This window comes from Lycium barbarum, chromosome 2 (genome assembly GCF_019175385.1).
Source record: "Lycium barbarum isolate Lr01 chromosome 2, ASM1917538v2, whole genome shotgun sequence".
In the NCBI taxonomy this organism is placed as follows: Eukaryota; Viridiplantae; Streptophyta; class Magnoliopsida; order Solanales; family Solanaceae; genus Lycium; species Lycium barbarum.
Window position 1 is genome coordinate 152,584,127 of NC_083338.1, and position 19,465 is coordinate 152,603,591.

General features: G+C 35.8%; 3 protein-coding genes across 3 annotated transcripts; 2 read left to right on the forward strand and 1 right to left on the reverse strand.

The window, feature by feature from the left end:
* The first annotated feature begins 686 nt into the window (after positions 1 to 686).
* LOC132628229 (U-box domain-containing protein 44-like) lies at positions 687 to 6,784 on the forward strand. Its single transcript, XM_060343994.1, has 4 exons — positions 687 to 925; positions 1,663 to 2,231; positions 2,343 to 2,652; positions 4,843 to 6,784. Exons 2-4 carry the CDS (start codon positions 1,677 to 1,679, stop codon positions 6,417 to 6,419), a joined length of 2,442 nt encoding a protein of 813 aa, XP_060199977.1. The 5' UTR covers positions 687 to 925; positions 1,663 to 1,676; the 3' UTR covers positions 6,420 to 6,784.
* Positions 6,785 to 7,267: 483 nt separating this feature from the next.
* Positions 7,268 to 10,313, reverse strand: LOC132628230 (F-box/kelch-repeat protein At5g42350-like). Its single transcript, XM_060343995.1, has 2 exons — positions 9,945 to 10,313; positions 7,268 to 9,143 (listed from the first exon to the last, which is right to left on the reverse strand). Exon 2 carries the CDS (start codon positions 9,132 to 9,134, stop codon positions 7,407 to 7,409), a length of 1,728 nt encoding a protein of 575 aa, XP_060199978.1. The 5' UTR covers positions 9,135 to 9,143; positions 9,945 to 10,313; the 3' UTR covers positions 7,268 to 7,406.
* Positions 10,314 to 13,165: 2,852 nt separating this feature from the next.
* LOC132628231 (uncharacterized) lies at positions 13,166 to 19,280 on the forward strand. Its single transcript, XM_060343996.1, has 9 exons — positions 13,166 to 13,345; positions 14,074 to 14,100; positions 15,421 to 15,500; positions 16,620 to 16,692; positions 16,891 to 16,948; positions 18,421 to 18,472; positions 18,613 to 18,637; positions 18,748 to 18,839; positions 18,973 to 19,280. The coding sequence occupies exons 1-9, from the start codon at positions 13,247 to 13,249 to the stop codon at positions 19,022 to 19,024; spliced, it is 558 nt and encodes a 185-aa protein (XP_060199979.1). The 5' UTR covers positions 13,166 to 13,246; the 3' UTR covers positions 19,025 to 19,280.
* The last annotated feature ends 185 nt before the right edge of the window (positions 19,281 to 19,465 follow it).

Genomic DNA, 19,465 nt, shown 5'->3' on the forward strand with positions numbered 1-19,465 from the left:
GTGCAAAAAAAAGTGCATTTATACTTTAAGCGGATTGTTATAATATATAGTTCCTCGACCACTTTTTAAGAAGATCTTAAATAGATTATTTTGTTTGATTTGTACTCATTTTTTGCTTCACTAGTTCAAGATAAAATTAGAAAATCTCGACAATTAGTTGTCTGAATATTACATATTTTTTCTCTAGCATACAAGGACTCATGGAGTATATTGGAGCTAATGTAATTCTGTAAGTACACTAAGACAATAAAATCTTAATCCTAATTAATTTGTATATCTTACATAGATCTTTTGCTTCATTATCCGCGGTGTATGTAATATGTATATATACAGATGAAATTTACAAAATCAATATGTGTGAGAATAGTATCACAATTTTTGCTTTACACAATTAATTAAATTATTTGTCCATCAAATCTAAACTCGTGACACTACAACAACAACAACATAATCAGTGTAATCTCATAAGTGGGTTTTGAAAACTCGTGACACTAAAATAGACAAAAACTTAAACTTAAATTTAGTGAATATTGTTCCAGCTTTTATTTCTTTTAGAAAACAATGAAAATAACAGAAGTTTTAAATGTTACCCCAATAAGACTGGAAAGATTGTGTGTACCTCATTAGTCAACTAAGTTTTTATTTGAGTCAACTCAACAATTATAAGTATTTAAATATCACCCAACTTACATATTAGAAAATCATAATTTGTAATTTTCCACTTGTTTGTATTCATCAAAACCTCTTCCTGCCAGCTCTTTTTTCCTCTTCTTCTCCACCAACATGGTCCCATTCAAACCCTAATTCAAGATTCATGGAAGAATCATAATTTTGCTCAATTTGATACTTGGGTTTTGTTGCAGAGTTAATTTTATAAATACCCTTTAGTTTTTATAGCTGAGTAACAGTGTCTTTTTTCATAAAGGTATGAACTTTTTCAGCTGACTTGTATAAAATTCAATTCAATTCTTGTTTTATTACAACCCCAAATTAAAGTTTTTGTTTTTCCTATTTTTTTGCTAGTTGAAATTGGGGTTACAAATGGTGTTGGTTTATATTGACTTCTCTTAAGTCATTGAACTTGATCAAGTGAATTGTTAATTTTACTGTTTATAATTTGTAATTTTGATCTTAGATCAAAGAACTACTAGTTGTATGCCATTTCTCTTTTGGGATCTTCTGTTATGTTCTTGTTGTTTAGTTTTGATCACATTTTCAAAGATGGAATATTTTAGACGCAGAAAGCATGATTTTGGTGTGTATCAAAGCAGAGTAATGACAACAAGTGAATAGAAGAGAAATGTCGACGGCTTGATAAAGAACCTAAGCTTAGCTAAAAGAATTCTTTAAGTGGACCTTAGTATTGTGTACTATTGTGTAGCATTCCATGAAGTCTCTTTCTGTATTGGATAATCTTTTCTTCCCAATTTTTCTTTTTATGTTGTTTTGCGTTTGACCCTAGAATATGAGTCTAGTAAAATGGATAAGGGAGACTATTGCTTCACAAGTTAATTTTTTTGCTTTTTCCATCACATCACGGCAACTTAAGCATTTCATATTAATGGGATAAGACTCTTGCTCAATAGATCGGATTATGCATAGTGTGTCATTTGTTTGAGATTCTTGTATCGGGATTTGAAGTTATGTTTCATGCTTTGACAGGTACAAAGCTTATAATGGCTGAAAGTTGGGATGGGAATCATGATCCTGGTAGCCCGTCCGAGGAGAGTTACCATCTCGAGAGACTGCACATAGAACCAATATATGATGCATTCATATGCCCTTTGACCAAACAAGTAATGCAGGATCCTGTTACTCTCGAAAATGGCATGACTTTTGAGAGGGAAGCTATTGAGAAATGGTTCAAGGAATGTAGGGATAGTGGAAGAAAGCCTGTGTGCCCTTTAACGCATAGAGATCTGAAAAGCACCGAGCTGAATCCAAGTATAGCTTTACGAAATACCATTGAAGAATGGAACGCAAGGAATGAAGCTGCACAAATTGATATGGCTCACAGATCATTATCTTTGGGTAGTGGGGAGGGTGATATTATGCAGGCTTTAAAGTTTGTTCAGCACCTTTGCCAAAAAAGTCGCGCCAACAAACATGTTATCCGAAATGCGGAGCTCATACCCATGATTGTAGACATGTTAAAAGCCAGCAGTCGCAGAGTTCGATGCAAAGCTCTAGAAACGCTTCTAGTTGTAGTAGAGGACGACGATGATAATAAGGTTGTAGAACTTTGGTAAAATAGTATTTACGTTGTTACCAAAGTCGGTTTATCATGTTGATTCTTCCTATTGTTTATGTTTTCCCTTATTAATTTAATTTCCTTCTTGCAGGAAATAATGGCTGAGGGAGACAATGTACGCACAATAGTGAAGTTCTTATCACATGAACAATCCAAAGAAAGAGAGGCAGCCATTTCTTTGCTGTATGAGCTATCCAAATCTGAGCCTTTATGCGAAAAAATTGGTTCAGTCAATGGGGCCATTCTGATTCTGGTTGGAATGGCTAGCAGCAAATCTGAGAATCTTGTGACTGTTGAGAAGGCTGAGAATACTCTGGAGAATCTGGAGAAGTGTGAGATTAATGTAAAACAAATGGCAGAAAATGGTCGGCTGCGACCCCTATTAAATCTACTACTTGAAGGTACTTTACTTGATGTCTGAGTCTCCATCACTTGTGCCTCTTTGTGTTACTCTAAATGTTTATTTTATTTGTTCCACTTAATGGCTTCAGAGGAGGACAGCTTGTCTGTTGTTTGTTTGTTTCCTCTCTCTCTCTCTCTCTCTCTCTCTTGCTGTTGTCTTTTGTTGTTGAAACAACAAACTCAAGTTAATTTAGCGTCAATTAATGTGGAGAGCAATTTGGTATACGTTGGATAATTAAGAAAAAACTCAAATAAGCTTCTTTTTTCTTAGGCAGCATATTTTACTTATTCTTATGATTCTAGTAGGTATTGTACATCATATGCTATGAGGGGCTTTATGACGTGGGAGCGTGTAGGAAGTTCTTTACTTCAAAGCATGTCTAAGCCGTATTTAATGATAGGAAAAAGTTTACCCTAGAAGTTCTAGACAGAAACATGAAGAGCCAAAAGACAAAATATCATTAAGAATAATGGTTGAATGTATTACGAAGCTGAACTACAGTAACAATGAACAGTGAACTATTAAAGTGACTTTGTGGAGTGCTTCATGAAAGTTTTCATCTTTATTTCTGCATCAAGTTCGGACTCCGTTAATCAATAAGATGTCCATGCAATCTACATCCTTTCTTCCTTTTCCTTTGCCCTGCCAATTGAAGTTTTTCATGTGCAGCTTTTTAATTGCATTGATTCCCCTCGTCGTAATTCACTTCCTTTTTAGCATCCTTTTCCTTTGCCCTGGCTTTGAAGTTTCTTCATGTGCAGCTCTCTTAATTTGCATCCTTTCCCCCTTCTTGTCGTAATTGACTTCCTTATCTAGCATATAAGTTGATTACTCCCTCCGTTTCAATTTATATGAACCCATTTGACTGGGCACGACATTTAAGAAAGAGGGAAGACTTTTGAAACTTGTGGTTCAAAATAAGCCCTGAAAATTTGTGTGGCTGTAAATCATTCATAAAGTGAATTTGTTTCCAAATTAGGAAAGAAGTCATTTATTTTGGCACGGATTAAAAAGGAAATAGGTTCAAACAAATTGAAACAGAGGGAGTATAAATTATCGTGTGCTGCAAATGCATAGTTTACCTCCAAAATTGTGTGATGTTCACGGCATGACAGCAAACAATTGCTTGATGTTCCATTAATATTTTCTAAATGAAATCAGATCTGAGTTTCTGTTCTGTAGTAGATGAACTCTTGACTTTCAAGACCCTAGTAGTTAAACAGTCAGGTTACTGGGATGCACCTGAAGACTGTTGTTAAGCCCTCCCCCATCCTACTAGGCCCATTGGTGAAAATTCAATGCTATTTGGAACTCTTCTGAAACACATGGTGGTTATTGATTTTCTCATTATCATTCTGTAGAGCGTTAGAAACCATCATAGACTAGTGGAGATCCCAAATCTTGGAACAATCCTCCCATTTTTCATCATCAGATGTTGGTAATAACTTTTCTGGAATACTTGCCTTGTCTGGAATTTCATAGCAACTATCTTGACCATCATGTAAAATTTTCTCTTCCTCCTTTATGAACTAATCAAATATTTCGATATTCAGTAAAGTTTCCTTTGATTTCATCCAACTCTTTCTCTAACAGTGCTGACTGTATCGGGCTCTTGGCCATACTTCTCTTTTTTTATTTGACGTGTTTTGGTGTGTGTCATATCTGACTATATAGTCTTGATTATACAAATAGTGCAAGTTTGCCACATTCTGCTCACTCCCTAGCTAATGGGGTAGGTTAGCATGATTCCTTTTATGCACAGGATCTTTCCTTAGCATAGTTACTGAGGAATGATCTGGTAAGAGATCTAGTAGTGACGGCTTATCCCTTTAATTTCTAATTTCTATGAAACTAGCAGGGACTTCCACATGCGAGCACACGCTCATAGACATATATATGTGTGTGTCAACTTTTGTTTAGTGGTTTTGTTTTTGCCGGCGGGGCGGGGGTTGGAGGCCCGGATGGGGGTTTTTGGCGCACTCCTTCTGATGATGTCTTTTCAGTTAACCAAAAAGTCACATCTGTGCAGAAACTCATCACCCATGGACATTTGGCAGCAATTTCCTGGAGTGACAGTACTTGATCTGTTGTTCTCCTTACACTTGTTATATCTTTCTAACCAAAATCATTTGCTTTATGTCATTCGACATCTTCCAAATTAATTTTATTGTTCCATCAATTGTTCCAGGATCATCAGAGACCAAACTCTCTATGGCCGTTTTCCTTGGTGAGCTGGTTCTTAATAATGATGTGAAAGTGTTAGTGGCTAGAACTGTTGGTTCATCACTGATCAACATCATGAAACATGGTAATATGTCATCAAGGGATGCTGCTCTAAAATCCCTAAATCAAATCTCGTCTTACGAGTCTAGTGCCAAGATCCTCATAGAGGCAGGTATACTTCCCCCTCTTGTCAAAGATCTTTTCTTTGTTGGGGCCAACCAACTGCCCATGAAACTGAAAGAGGTCTCTGCAACAATTCTTGCAAATATCGTCAACACAGGTTATGATTTTGATTCAGTTCCAGTTGGATCTGAACATCAGACGCTTGTCTCAGAGGACATAGTTCACAATTTTCTTCATCTTATTAGCAACACGGGTCCTGCAATAGAATGCAAGCTTCTCCAGGTTCTTTTTGGACTCACTAGTTCTCCCACAACTGTTTTTAACGTTGTTTCCGCCATTAAAAGCTCAGCTGCTACTATTAGCTTGGTTCAGTTTATTGAGGCTCCACAGAAAGATCTTCGAGTAGCTTCAATAAAGCTTCTGCGGAACCTCTCTCCACATATGGGTCAAGAACTTGCTCGTTGCTTACGTGGTACATCGGGTCAGCTTGGTAGTCTAATTAAAGTCATATCAGAGAATACCAGTATAACTGAGGAGCAAGCTGCAGCAGTTGGGCTTTTAGCTGATCTCCCTGAAAGGGATAGGGGACTTACAAGGCAAATGCTAGATGAAGGTGTCTTCCAGCTGGCACTCTCCAGGATAGTCAGTATCCGACAAGGAGAGACAAGAGGGAGTCGCTTTGTTACGCCATATCTAGAAGGGCTCGTGAAGGTTCTCTCGAGGATCACATTTGTTTTGACCGATGAACCCGATGCTGTTTCACTTTTTCGTGAACAAAATGTTGCTGCACTCTTCATCGAACTTCTGCAGACCAATGGGCTCGATAATGTGCAGATGGTTTCTGCCATGGCTTTGGAGAACTTATCTCAAGAATCCAAAAACTTGACCAAATTGCCCGAGCTACCAACGCCAGGTTTTTGCGTCTCGATCTTCCCTTGTTTGAGCAAACCGCATGTTATAACCGGATTATGTAAGGTCCATCGGGGAACGTGCTCTCTGAGAGACACTTTCTGTCTCTTGGAAGGACAAGCCGTGGACAAGTTAGTGGCACTTCTTGACCACACAAATGAAAAGGTTGTCGAGGCATCACTTGCAGCTGTATGCACTTTGTTAGATGATGGAGTTGATATTGAACAAGGTGTACAGGTATTGTGTGAGGCTGAAGGAATCAAACCTATACTTGAAGTGTTACTTGAGAAGCGGACCGAGACTCTGCGCAGAAGGGCAGTTTGGGCAGTTGAAAGATTACTCCGTACTGAGGATATCGCCTATGAAATTTCTGGTGATCCAAACGTGAGCACAGCTCTCGTAGATGCTTTTCAACATGGTGATTATAGGACTCGTCAGATTGCTGAGCGGGCACTGAAGCATGTTGACAGAATTCCAAACTTCTCCGGGATATTCCCTAACACGGGCTGATCTTCGTTGAGATGTTTAAGTCACCTTTGAGGAAATTGTGGTCATTTCCGCTACTGAGTTTCTTAGAAGAATCTCAGTGTTGTTGTATGGAGCAGGTAAATAGTATTTTTTTTTTTTTCTTCTTTATAGAGGGGTTTTTGAATTCTTTCTTCTTCCCCTAGGCCACTTTTCCAGTGTTCATTTTCATTCATGTCTATTCATTCTATTTTCTTCACAAGATTATTTCCTCTGTAGAAGTTGATGTAAGATTTATTGTTGTAAAAGGTGTACTACGAGTTATTGCCGAACCCTAAAAAGTTGCTCTATGACCTGAGTCATTTTATTTGATGTATCTATCGAATAAAATCGTTAGTCGTTTCACGCTACTTAATTACCTTTCCATTTTTCTCATTTTTATGTGGAAGCAACCGTTGAAATGGAAGAATTTTTAACAATACAATTCTTGTGTATGTGATTCCAAGCAAATATACCCTCCGTTAAGAAAATGGCCAATATGTACATCTACCTTTACATGAATGGCTCGGATATATGCCCTTTCAAGTTTCAACTGACATAATGAAATAGTCGATATTAATTTTTATTTTTTTTTGCCCCCCATAAAGTGCACATTTTTGGGAAAAATCAAAGTTAAGGTATTCAACTATTCGTGTATATCTCAAAACATATATATGGCTCATGAGGCCAGCCTCATTGTGATAGCAAGCTTACTAAAGGATACTAGGACCTAATTCATCTCTTATGCTAGGCGTAACATGAGAACCTTAAAAACCAGAGTTATATTATTCAAATGCTCAAAAAGACAAATTACAGAACAAATGAATGACCTGCATCAATAGAACAAATGGGAATAACAATGAAATAAACAAGAATATAGATTAAGTTAAACAGCATCAAACGTCCAACAAATGGTAAAAACTGTCCATAACAAAAGAATATGAGGGGGGAAAATAACTGCACATATTGTGACTAGTTGGAGTTCTTGATCAGTTACAAATTCAGTACTGCCATGGACTTCGTCAAGCAAGAAGCAGCATCCAATTCATGAGGGAGACGGTTCCTTGAGATATGGCTCCAGTTTATTCCAGCATCAGACACATCTCCAACAGTCAAGAAGTCTAGCACCTGCCCGAATATTTTGAACATTTCGACTCCAAATATAGAGCGTTTATCAGCTATAAATGCAGCGTTCCAATCCATTGGGGCATCTGGATGTGTTGAAACTTCTTTCCAAGTGAGATAAACAAGATCAAGCTCCCAAAGCTTTCTTACTGCTTTGTTTCTCCTGCCAATCTGACCTTCCCCTTCACACCAGGAGACGGATAGCATGAATAGCCGACTATTACAGCATATAAGTTTAGGGTGGTATTCATGAACTCGGGTTGGGAATGGACTAGTTTGGATTCTAACCCAATAGCCCTTCTCAACGTCGTACGCTGCTAGCTTATCGGTTTCTGAATAAACATAAAACATTCCATTGCACACGACCCCTGAACAAGCCATTCCGAAATCCACAGGCAGCCTCTGGATCTCTGTCCATTTATTTGACATGGAATCATAAATTTCTCCAGAATCCAGAGGCTCGTCCCAGCACCCGAGACCTCCTACAGCAATCAAGAGAAAGCGTCTTTGATCTTTATTTGAATGTTCACTTTTTTGTTTGACAAACTTGTATGGTTTCACATTGGGCAAGAATGTAACCTCGTTTTCATCCAGAGAATGTCGAAATTGGCGTCTCACTGAAAGTCTATGAGGATCTTCATAAACATCAGAGACACCACCAACTCTCGGACGGTAAAATCTTCTGTCTCGAGTTTGTTGGTTCCTAATAATCAAACAATCTGAACTGATCTCATAAGTTCCTAAAATAGGGGATGATCTTGCATGCTTCATCGGTGCAGCTTTACGCCACGTTCTCATCAATGGACTAAAAATGAGCACGCTTTTATGTGTCTTGAATGAGCTCTTATCAACTTTCCCAAAGTTAGTAAGGCTAGAACAGCCTCCAACAACATAAACATCATCATGGATACCAGCAACAGAAAATAAAAACCTCCCTTTCAGAACTTCAGAATTAATTTTATGCCATTGGTTGAAGGAAACATCCAATGCATGTATTTCTGCAGAACAACAACCGTCTTTTACAACCCCAAAAAGAAACAACCATGGATTTTGAAACGAACCTTCCTGCCTCATTCGCCAGAAACGAGGCATCATTGTCATGTTTCTCCATTTCTTGCACACTAACCTAGCATTCACGAGACTTATAAACGGAAGCCTCAATAAGCACATTTCAACAATATCATCTGGCAAGAACACATTCATGCTTTTGTTCGCTTCAAGCTCTTGAGATTTCCTATTAGTCCTTCTCCAGAATTTTTCCCTCATCCCATAAGAGAAGCAATCTACTGTGGTTTCTTCATTTCCACATATTGGGGCATACCCTTTGCCTTCCTCACTTGCATTTGACCTTCTTTTACCGCATGAATCTCCTAAGTCGTCACCAGTGTCAGCACCCACTTTGCAACCACCCCCTCTGCCATATAGCGTTAGACATCTCAAGGAGAAACCCCGGTCGTCATCCTCTTCTCCTCCTCCACTTCTATGGTTCTTCTTTTTCAGCTTTTGGCTCACACTTCTGACTAGCCTTTTCGACACGCTTAAAGACTCCAAGTCTTGTTGAAGAGATTCTTCTCCTGTTAATCTTTCTGATGTCATCTTAATATCCTACAATTGTATTTAAAAAAGGCAATATCTTACTGATCCCTTTGCATTATATAATGATCATAATAATGTGGAATGTTTATCACATAAATTGACACGTTGGAGGAAATTCAAGTCCTATATATTTCAAAAAGACACGAAGCCCCAATCCCCCAGCCCAAAAAAAAAAAAAAAAAACCTTCCTTTTCTTTTATCTTGTTTGCTGACACCTAAACTTTTGTGAAGCAAACACAACAATATCACTCCTCAAATTCACACACACCTTAAGATAGAGGAGCACAAAAGCTCGGCAAATGTATAACATAGCAACTAGTAACAAATAAATGCAGTTCCCTCTTTCAAGAGTGATTGAAATATATGACACATGCTTTCACTAAAGCCACTAGGAATCTAAAGGATGACTTCCTACATATATTCCAAAGACACAAATTTTAGGTTAAAATGAACAGGATGCTTCAACTTTCGTTCTTTTTTTTTTTTTTTCATTGAAAGCAAGCTTCATGCTATATTATTCCTAAATATCTTCCAGTATCCATTCCTTCACCTAGAAAATCAATTGAATCTCCAATAATTATAATCCATTCAACCACACACCCAGCTGAAAAAAAAAAAATGGCCAAGCAGGAGCTAAAAAACAGATAAAGCAAATGCAAAAGCTTAGAGAGCACAAACACAAAATAAGCTCAAGAACATTGAAAGATCAAAACTTTATGCCAAACAAATCTTGAAACAAGAAACATAGCCACATACCCATATAAAGCATGTAAAATTCAAGGGGGGCAAAAAAAAAAAAAAAAAGCAAACCTCTTCAATCAAGTCATTTGAGCTCCATACACCATGGATCCACAATCAAGATTCATTTCTTTCTCAAACTATTTCAAGAATTTGATAAATTAAGAAGAAAAAACAGAACCCCAAATGAGATCTTGTAATCATAGCAATAAAGAAAGCATCTTTGAGCTAAGTGAAGCAAGAATTGATCAAATATGTGAAAAAAAACAAGAAAGAATGTTAAAAGGAAACCCCACAATACATCTTAATCAAAATAGGCAAGAACCTAATTTTCATTCCAATTAGAAGAAGTAGTGTACTTTCCTTTTTTCTTTTTTAATTTGATATATTATTATAATGGCGTTAGTTGGAAATGAATTTAGTAAAGCTAACAAGAGGAGCTCAGATTATACTTTTTTCATAAAATAGCACATATAAAAGTGACCCCTCACTTTTTCCGCATTCACTGCCCCATCTGCCTTTTGTTTTTTCTTTATTGTTTTTAATAATTATTAGTTTATGTGATATTTTTAGAAATTATACAAAAAAATGAATTTTTGAGGTGTAGCACATACCTTAAAAATTTAATTAAAGATATTAATCAAATAATTTGTTAATCTTACTATTTTGCTTCTTCCCAAACTTTTCTTAAAACTAGAGATAGTCAAGTTGAAATTTGATTCTAGTTGAAAAAATTATTAAAGAAAAGGGTACTTTGAAAATAAAAAAATTAATGCATTTTTGGATTTTGAAAATTTTATTCATTTTGGACTATAAAAAAAGTGTCAGAAATTCATTTATATTGGAATGGAGCGATTATGAGTTTTAGTTATTCTCGTGTTAATAGGATTAAAAATATATTTTAGAACATTGATCAAAGTTCACATAGTTTGAATTTTGAAAAGTAGAAAGTGCCACATAAATTGGACGGACGGAATACTTGAATAATTTTACCCTTTTTCATTTTTTATTATTCATTAATACTTTTTTAATATTAATCTCAACTAAATGTAAGTCCAACTAATTTCCGTACTCGACATTTGTTGGCTCGAGATACTATTTATAAATCTAAAACATTTTTTTAAACATTTGGTTGAATGAGTGTTTTGAGGCACTTTTCTAAGAAGAAAACAACATTGGTTAAAATAACAATATCCTACACATTTTTCCTTGCATTTCCAACGTTTTCTCGGAAAAAACATGTCCAAAAATCTGTTCAAATGGGGTCCTAGAATTTTTGTACATCGATATGTCAATTCATAGTGACTATTGACCAGGACTAGGTACAAGTAATCAAAATTTTGAAAGAAAAATCGAAGAGAAGGAAGAGACAAAATTAAGTTTCATTGGATAAGAGCATGCAATAATTTATTATGAATTAAATGGAAGTAAAAGAGGGAACTTTGAATTGGAAAACCTACTCCATTTAATAGGATGAGTAAGTGGAATTGCTAATTATTTTGACATAAATGCACATACCGCAAAAGAGTGTTTGAAATATTAGAAGGGAGAGACAAAATTAAGTTTCATTGTATATATAAAAGAGTTGTTGAGTACTGTTTTAATGCATAAATTGCTTAAATTAACAATTATAAGACATCCCTAAAAGTTCTCCAAGAAAATTATCATTCGTCCAAGTGAGGTCAAGAATCACTTTCTTCATTTTACTAATTTATATCAATGCACCAACCCAAACGAAATTGACAAAATCATTTCTTAAAATCCAATCTATTGTTTTTTTCTGGGTTTGGGTTTATATTGTCAATTTATCTAGGAGGCGAGTGATTAGGACCTTCAACCTACCAAGATTAGTAGTAGCCCACTAAAATCATAAATGAGTAGAGTAGTCGTGCAAGATTATAATTTAAAGGTGGATCAACAGCCGGGATCCACGTGGTAGGAACATGACACTGAGGATCCTAATTGCGCGGCACTGGAATTAATGACCAAAATAAAATACTCCTATGTTTTTCATATACAGAATTAATTATTTAATGTTACTCCCTTTGTCTCAAATTATTTCTCTTTTTTTTTTTATTTTACACGCCCCTTAAGAATTATTAATTAGGAGGGACATTGACTAACTTTACCCTTATATATCTAAGTTATAATTTTTATCAATTTAATATTTACTCTATTTATGTGTCATCTCCATTAATGATAAATAATTTGATACAACTATTTTTAGTAACCACTCCAAATAATTTGAGATGGAGGGAGTAAGTAATAATGCATTCTCACATTAATTATGAATTATTAAGGTTAAATGTCTAATTTAACATGATCATCAAATGCTAGTAAGTATTTATTGTTAAATGGATCGTCCCGTTTTACGCACTCGATTGTTAATAAAGTTGGATCCTCAATTTAATGTAAAAAATTATGTTAAGAGAAGGCGAAGAATATATATAAAAGAATTTGGATTACTAACCCACCTTGTTTATTGATAATTAGTTGTATTTGCTTTTTTCTTGATAATGTAAAGATTATTTAGTGCATAAAAATTAAACTATGTCTTTTTTGTAAATTTACCTCACCTATGTCAACCTCAATCCATAAGATTTATATTATTTTATCAATGGAAAAAGAAACACAAAAAAATAAGTTGAATACGTAAAATAAAAATACTCAAAATTTTGAAAGTAATTATTCCTTTTATTAATTGTAAACGAATTTAAACATCAACATCAATTATGTCACAATGACTACTTTTTTTTAATCTCATAATTACGGATACTTTCTTTAGAGTATAAACTATCGAAAATAATTTAAAAGTTATTTTGTCCCCCTAGGAATTTAATCATAGCTTTTCATACGAATTTTAATCGTATTATATGTTACACTTGATGGGTTGTCTACCTCATACCCTTTGGGGTGCGACTCTTCCTCTGCTAACTTGGTATGTTTTGTGCACCAAGTTGTCCTAAATTCTACCACTTAATAAACTTTTGGTTGTAACCTATTCTTTTCCTAATAATAATCTTACTATTTTAATCACTTTTTATCTCTATAGTCTATACTCAGTTCAGATTTATTAGGCTACAAATTATTGGAGGAGGGACACCAAAAACAAAGGTTTATATTAATTAAATTTAATAGGCTGCTTATCAATTTCCCGTTCTTAAAAAAAAAAAAAAAAAAAAAAAGGAGAAAAGCGGCAGAATATACACATGGCAACGAGTTCAATCGGACGTGGCCAATCAAATAGAAAAAGCAGACGTGGCCAGTTCTGATTTGATGAGACACCAAATATGCTCGGATGACGTGGATCGTCGTTCCCATTGAGAACAAATACTTGTCCATAGCTTGTTCGATTCGAGAAAGCAGTAACGCAAATGGCGACAAAGGGATGTATTTTGATTGTTGCTTTATTATTAGTACCAGCTACAGTACTCTGCATCCAAGATAAATGTGCTGCTTGCTCTGCCATTGCTGTAACTAATACTTATTTACTTTCTCTCTTTCCTCATTTTACGCATCTAACTTATATTCCTTCGTAATGATCTAGCTTACATAACCTTTAAAATTATGATACAGCGAGACAAATGATTTTGCCCGAATGGATACATATTAGCCTCTGTTTACTATGTCTTATATGAGGAGAATTGCAACTTTTAAGTGTTTTTTTTTTTTTTGTAGGTTTCGAACATCTAAATTTTAATTTTAAAATACTGAATTAATCTAATTAGATGTAGCTTCGAAGATTAGTCAAATTAACTGTGTAGAACTGAAATGAAGGGGAGTTTTGGCGTAACTGGTAAAGTTGCTGCCATGTGACCAGGAGGTCATGGGTTCGAGCTGTGGAAACAGCCTCTTGCAGAAATGCAAGGTAAGGCTGCATACAATAGACCCTTGTGGAGTGGTCCGGCCCTTCCCCGAATTTCGTGCATAGCGGGAGCTTAGTGCACCGGGCTGCCCTTTTACTCTGTAGAACCGAAACGCGACAAGTAAAAGTGAACGGAAGGAGTAGTTGATTTATTGGTTTATACTCGTTAGGAAGACCGTGATTATGGTAAAGATCAAGTAGTTTTTTCATTGGGAAAATGAGAGGGATGAGAAGTAATGTGAAAGCAAAATTTTTTATATATATATACAGTACTTGAGAATTGATTTACTTGGGCACTTAATTTGGATCTGATTCATTTGTTTTCATTACTCTCAGGAGGAGCTGGAGCATGGACTTTTGAAAGTAAGAACGTCGTTGATCTTTCTCTCTTTTGTTGTGTATTTACCTTGTAGAAATACCCGCAAGGGTGGCTCAGTTGGTTGAGCATGGGGCTTTCATAATGGAGGTCTCAGGTTCGAAACCCCCTGCCAACGACAGCAGGGGATTTGCCTTCTGGGTCGAGCTCGTCGCACGGGGCTTGCCTAGTGCGGGTTACCTCTCCTGTGTGGTTTGCGAGCTATTGCACAGGAGCTGGGTTTACCCTGTGCGCACCCAAAGGGTAGCGGCTGCGGGTTCCCATGTTATAAAAAAAAATTACCTTGTAGAAATTTGTCCTAGCTCAATCTATTAGGAAAATAAAAAGGAAGAAAAAAATAATGTCATCCTAACTATCTGCCATGATGCTATCTGACTCTAGGTTTAAAATGGAGATATTAGGTTCTTCTAGCATGTTTGTAAAATTGGATATGAGTTATGACCTGAATTGGGAACTACTCCTTACAAGGAGAGGGAAATGTTTGAAGTTGTGCTAGAGTGATGGTTCTGAAAGACAGATGATATGTTGCTCCCCATTCTGTGGATTTTGGATTTTGCAAATAATTGAAGTGTCTTGTATCACTACTTATGTCTATGTATAAGCCTTTCATTTATACATAGTGAAGGAGAGTTGCTTTAGTTGTGCCAAGGCCAAACTTGATTCACTCATGAGAGGAGTAGTTGTTAATAAAATGCAGCGGCTTCCATAATGGAGGTCTCAATTGGTTGAGCATGGGGCTTCCATAATGGACGTCTTAGGTTCAAAACCACCTGTCTATAATAGCAGGGGATTTGCTTTCCGGGTCAAGCTCGTCACACTGGGCTTGCCTAGTGTGGGTTATCTCTTCTGTGTGGTTTGCGGGCTATTGCACAGGAGCATGGTTTACCCTGTGCGCACCTGAAGGGTAGCGGCTGCGGTTTCTCGTGTCATCAAAAAATAAAATGTCACATGCTCCGATATCCTTATTTCTTGGCTACTGAGACCAATTAGATAGTTGGGTTTTTTAAACTGCAATTTACTGTAAGCAAGCTTCTAATAAAGATGGAAGAATCGAAATGCAGGGTTACTTATATGGCGAACTCCTTGAGAAAGACGCTATAGTTAATAGTGGTCTCAATATTTTTACAGATTTTTTTATTTTAAAACTAGAAAATCAAATTGCTAAAATAACTAGGACAATACATCAAAAGTAAAAGATCTTCAGTTCAAGTTGTCTTTTATATTCTCACTTAAAGTAGTATACTTTCATGTCTATTCTTTGTCGTTTTCTCTGAAATTTCCTGGGCTAATTCATGTGTATTTTATAGGAAAAGCCAAGAAACCACTTAGACATGAGACATCGTCTGGATTCTAAAGGTCAGCGTGAAGGGAAACTTATTGATTACAGGTCAAATATTAATGATCACCTTATTGATTAATAAGGTCTTTGCTTACATCAGTTCCTAATTGCTTTATTCATTTTCTTTTTGTTACAACTTCCGAAACTTTTACCCAGTTGTATTTAAGAACCAATCTAGGTTATAGTTCAAACTTATTTCTTTATATCCTATCTACTTTCAGGTTAAAGAGTTAAAGAATATTGGTTTTCTTCACCTGACGGAACTATATAATAGATGCTTTTTTCCAGTTTGAACATGCTTATTGATCTATCTGCGTGGAGTGACTTGGTTTTGTTATTTGCTCATACCATATCCACTCTTTCTAAGGGTATTGCATATGTCAATTTCTAGGAAATGTACTTGCATAAATTTTATACTTTTGTTCCCCTTTTTTCATTCTCAAAAAAAACCTTTGTTCCCCTTTCTATTTGGAAAGACTAGTTGTTTGGAAAATATTATCGATCCTTGCCCTCATTAGATGTTTGTTATTTTAACAAAAGGTAAGCATCAGTTTGGTTCTAAGAGAATAGACGATGTTTGTTATTTTAACAAAAGGTAAGCATCAGCTTGGTTCTAAGAGAATAGACGCAAGAGAAGAGTGGTCTCAAGTTTCAACACAATTATTTGATGTTCTCACTAAGTAGTTAACATTATGAGTTCCAGAAAACAAGTAGGGTGGGGAGGCTAAATTATACAGTGCATTACCAGCTTTGTCCTTAAGAACTACAGTCAAGTTTTCCCTTTTCAGTCATACTAAATGCAAATGCTCACTCTTATGCATATTCTTCCTCTCTTTCCGTTGATCCAAATCAGAGGGTCTGATAATCCCTTTCGTTTCACGTTTGCTTCTCACTGTTATATATTATTAGACGTCACCGATCTCTTTCCTCTTCTCTTTACCTCACCCCTTCTTCCCTTCTTGTCTCACTTCTAATACCTCCTTCCCCCGGTGACCAGCTTCCTTGTGCGGCTAGGAGTAACCACTTATAGAGTGCTGGAATTCCATATTACTGACGTGCAGTTGCACAAACTTTTTTCAGCGGTTGTTGAGTTGATATGCATATAAAAGTCTATGCTTCTATGATTTTAGACTTTTAGTAACTTCTTTTATTTATTTCTTCAAGCAGAGTCAGTGAGCTAAGAGTTGTTGAACTCTTGGAGGACCTCTGTGAAAAGATGCAAGATTATACACTGGAGAAGGTAGCCTGTTCTTGAAGTCTTGCTAGTTTCTCATTGTTATATGTTATTTTTGAAACAAAAAAATAGGAACTGTATTAATAGACACAATTGAATTAAATCTAAACATTGGAACAAATAAAAGCTTTGTACACGTTATACTCGCAATCACTTGAGTGAAATGTTTCCTTAATGCTAATGCTTATGCCTTTTGCTTGCTAGGTGGATTCAAGCACAAAAACTTGGATCAAAGTAGATAATTGGGACCATCTCAAGACTAGTATGTCTCATGACTTCATTTCTTCCACTGCTTGAACACTTATTCATTTTTATAACCTTTTTTTCTTTCTTTTTTTTCTTTTTTTTTGATGAAGTAAGATAGAACTTATTCATGTTTATAGCTGCACTGATAATGTTGACTTCATTTCTTCCACTCCTTGAACACTTAACTTATTCATTTTTATAACCTTTTTTTTTTTGGATAAAGCAAGATATAACTTATTCATTTCTATAGCTGCACTAATAATGCTGTTAGTATTGAGAGTCGAAATGTAAATTTCTTAAAAGGTCCGCTACCTAGTTTTCTGTCAAACCTCAGCAAGGCCTTCATCAGCTATTTGCCCACTAAATTAACTTCTCGATATTGTCCTTGTAGTTGAATGTCAATGAGCACCAAATTCTCTCTATATACGCTGTCATCTCTCTGGATGAGTTGGACATAACATTAATTGTTGATGGACTTGAGTATTTTTGGACTTGGTATTTTTTATTTCACACTTTTTCTGTTTTGAAGCACAAACCTCATCCAAACTTATGATAGTTCTAGGTGCCAAATTACATCAAACATGATGTACATTCATGTTAATAACATAATATTTTAACCTTGCCATTTGTGTTCCGGGGATGATCTAGCATGTTCTTAGCAGGTGAGTCAAAGATCTTCTCTTGTTAATTCTTTCCTTTTTGTTTACACAGAGGGAGCTTGGGATATTTTCTAACAGCCTAGAACCTGGGAACATGATTATGGTACTACACTACCATCTATATTGTGGCAATTTAATTGGTTACTAGAAATTACCAAATGTTCGTGGAGCCATATACTTCACTAGAATTCGTGTGAGGTAAAGAGTACCCAAAGGGAATAAGTGATTATGAGAGGACTTCAATTGAACCCATGTTTTCCTTCTTCTTGAGTAGGTTATAGCAGGAATCTATGCATTATTAAGAAGTAAAGTGATAAGTTGCAGGCATACTGTACAAGCAAAGCATAATTTTGATGAGTAGTGTGCACCACTGGGGAAACCTTACATTATGGAATTAAAAGAACTTAAAGTTTCATATTATTTTCCAATCAAATGTTGAGTTATTTGAGGATATGACTGAGCTAGCTTGATAAGGAAAACTGTTAGGCGAGCTTTGTGCCATGTGCAAGCTAGCAAGGTGATGCTCATTGGACATGGACCTCATGTATGTGGACAAAAATGAACAAATATTTTTATGCCGGGAATTGAACCTTGATGTTAACAGCATTTATAACTTAAGTGAACGAGAGTAAGCTAAACCTAACCATCTCTTATTGTCCGAACCAACAACTGAATTCTCATTTAGTGAGTGCACTGAGAACAAGAATAAGTTATCAGGGACTCTAATTATGTGATTTCCTCAGTAAATCATCTCTGGTTATTATGGGTTAAACTTTACAGAAAACTTCAATATTAATGTTTTGCCTCCTCTTTTTTAATTCCTTGATAGATAAGCAAGAAGCTCGAGCACATGCAAAAGCTATGTCATCCTTCTGTGGAAGGTAAGAGAGGAACCACATATGCTTCTTAACTACAGCAAAGTTTCTATATCAATTGTGATTCTACTTAAATATATTACACTTTAACAATGTTTTTTATGATTAAATATATTACACTTTAACAACGTTTTTTATGATGCCAGGTTACTCGAGCAAACTGAAGATGAGGTAAGATGATTTTCTTACAACAATGCCGCTTACTCGTGGTTGAAAGATACCTTATCCTCTTTATACCAGACTAATGACCTATAACACTAATACTGTCCCGAAATTAACAGTTGGCAGAACTGATAAAGAAAGGATCAGTCAAAGTTGGAGATGTTACCAAGGTATTATGCGAAGATCTCAGCAACTATTGCAACGGAACAAGGTAATTAGTTTCGGCTATAGTTCATGTATTTCAATAGTAACATAGTATTAACTATTAAGTTGGGAAGCAAACATGTTATGTGTTAGAAATCTCCTTAGCATTGTGAATAACACTGTCTACATTTGTGTCGCAGTTCCAATAAGGCAGTAGGTGATGAAAACGAAGATGCAGACAGAGAACTTTGACCTGATCAATCCTTGTCTTTTCTTGACTGGTTGATGGGTAAAACGGAAGATTGTCACTGTCGTAAACCCGGCAAGCAGATATCTGAGTTCGATAGAAGTGGCAGAATTTTTACGTCCTATTTCTTCGTATCTCTTTATGTCATACAAGATACATCTTCTTCCTTCCTTTTTATTAGAGCATGTATCAGTCGTTGCAAGTTGTACTCAAGATTAACTAACTTTATCGATGAACAATATCATTGTTTTTCATGCCCTACTTTCTTGTCGTTGTATTAATCTACTTTAAGTTAATCATTAAATTGCTAGTGAATGGGAAAACAGATAGACCTCGTTTAGTCAGACACTATGAATGTCAACATTTTCTTATATCTTTTGCGAAGTATTAAAGAACTCAATGCTTAGCAACTTCATACTAGTCGTTCTTTTTTCTTTATTCCAATT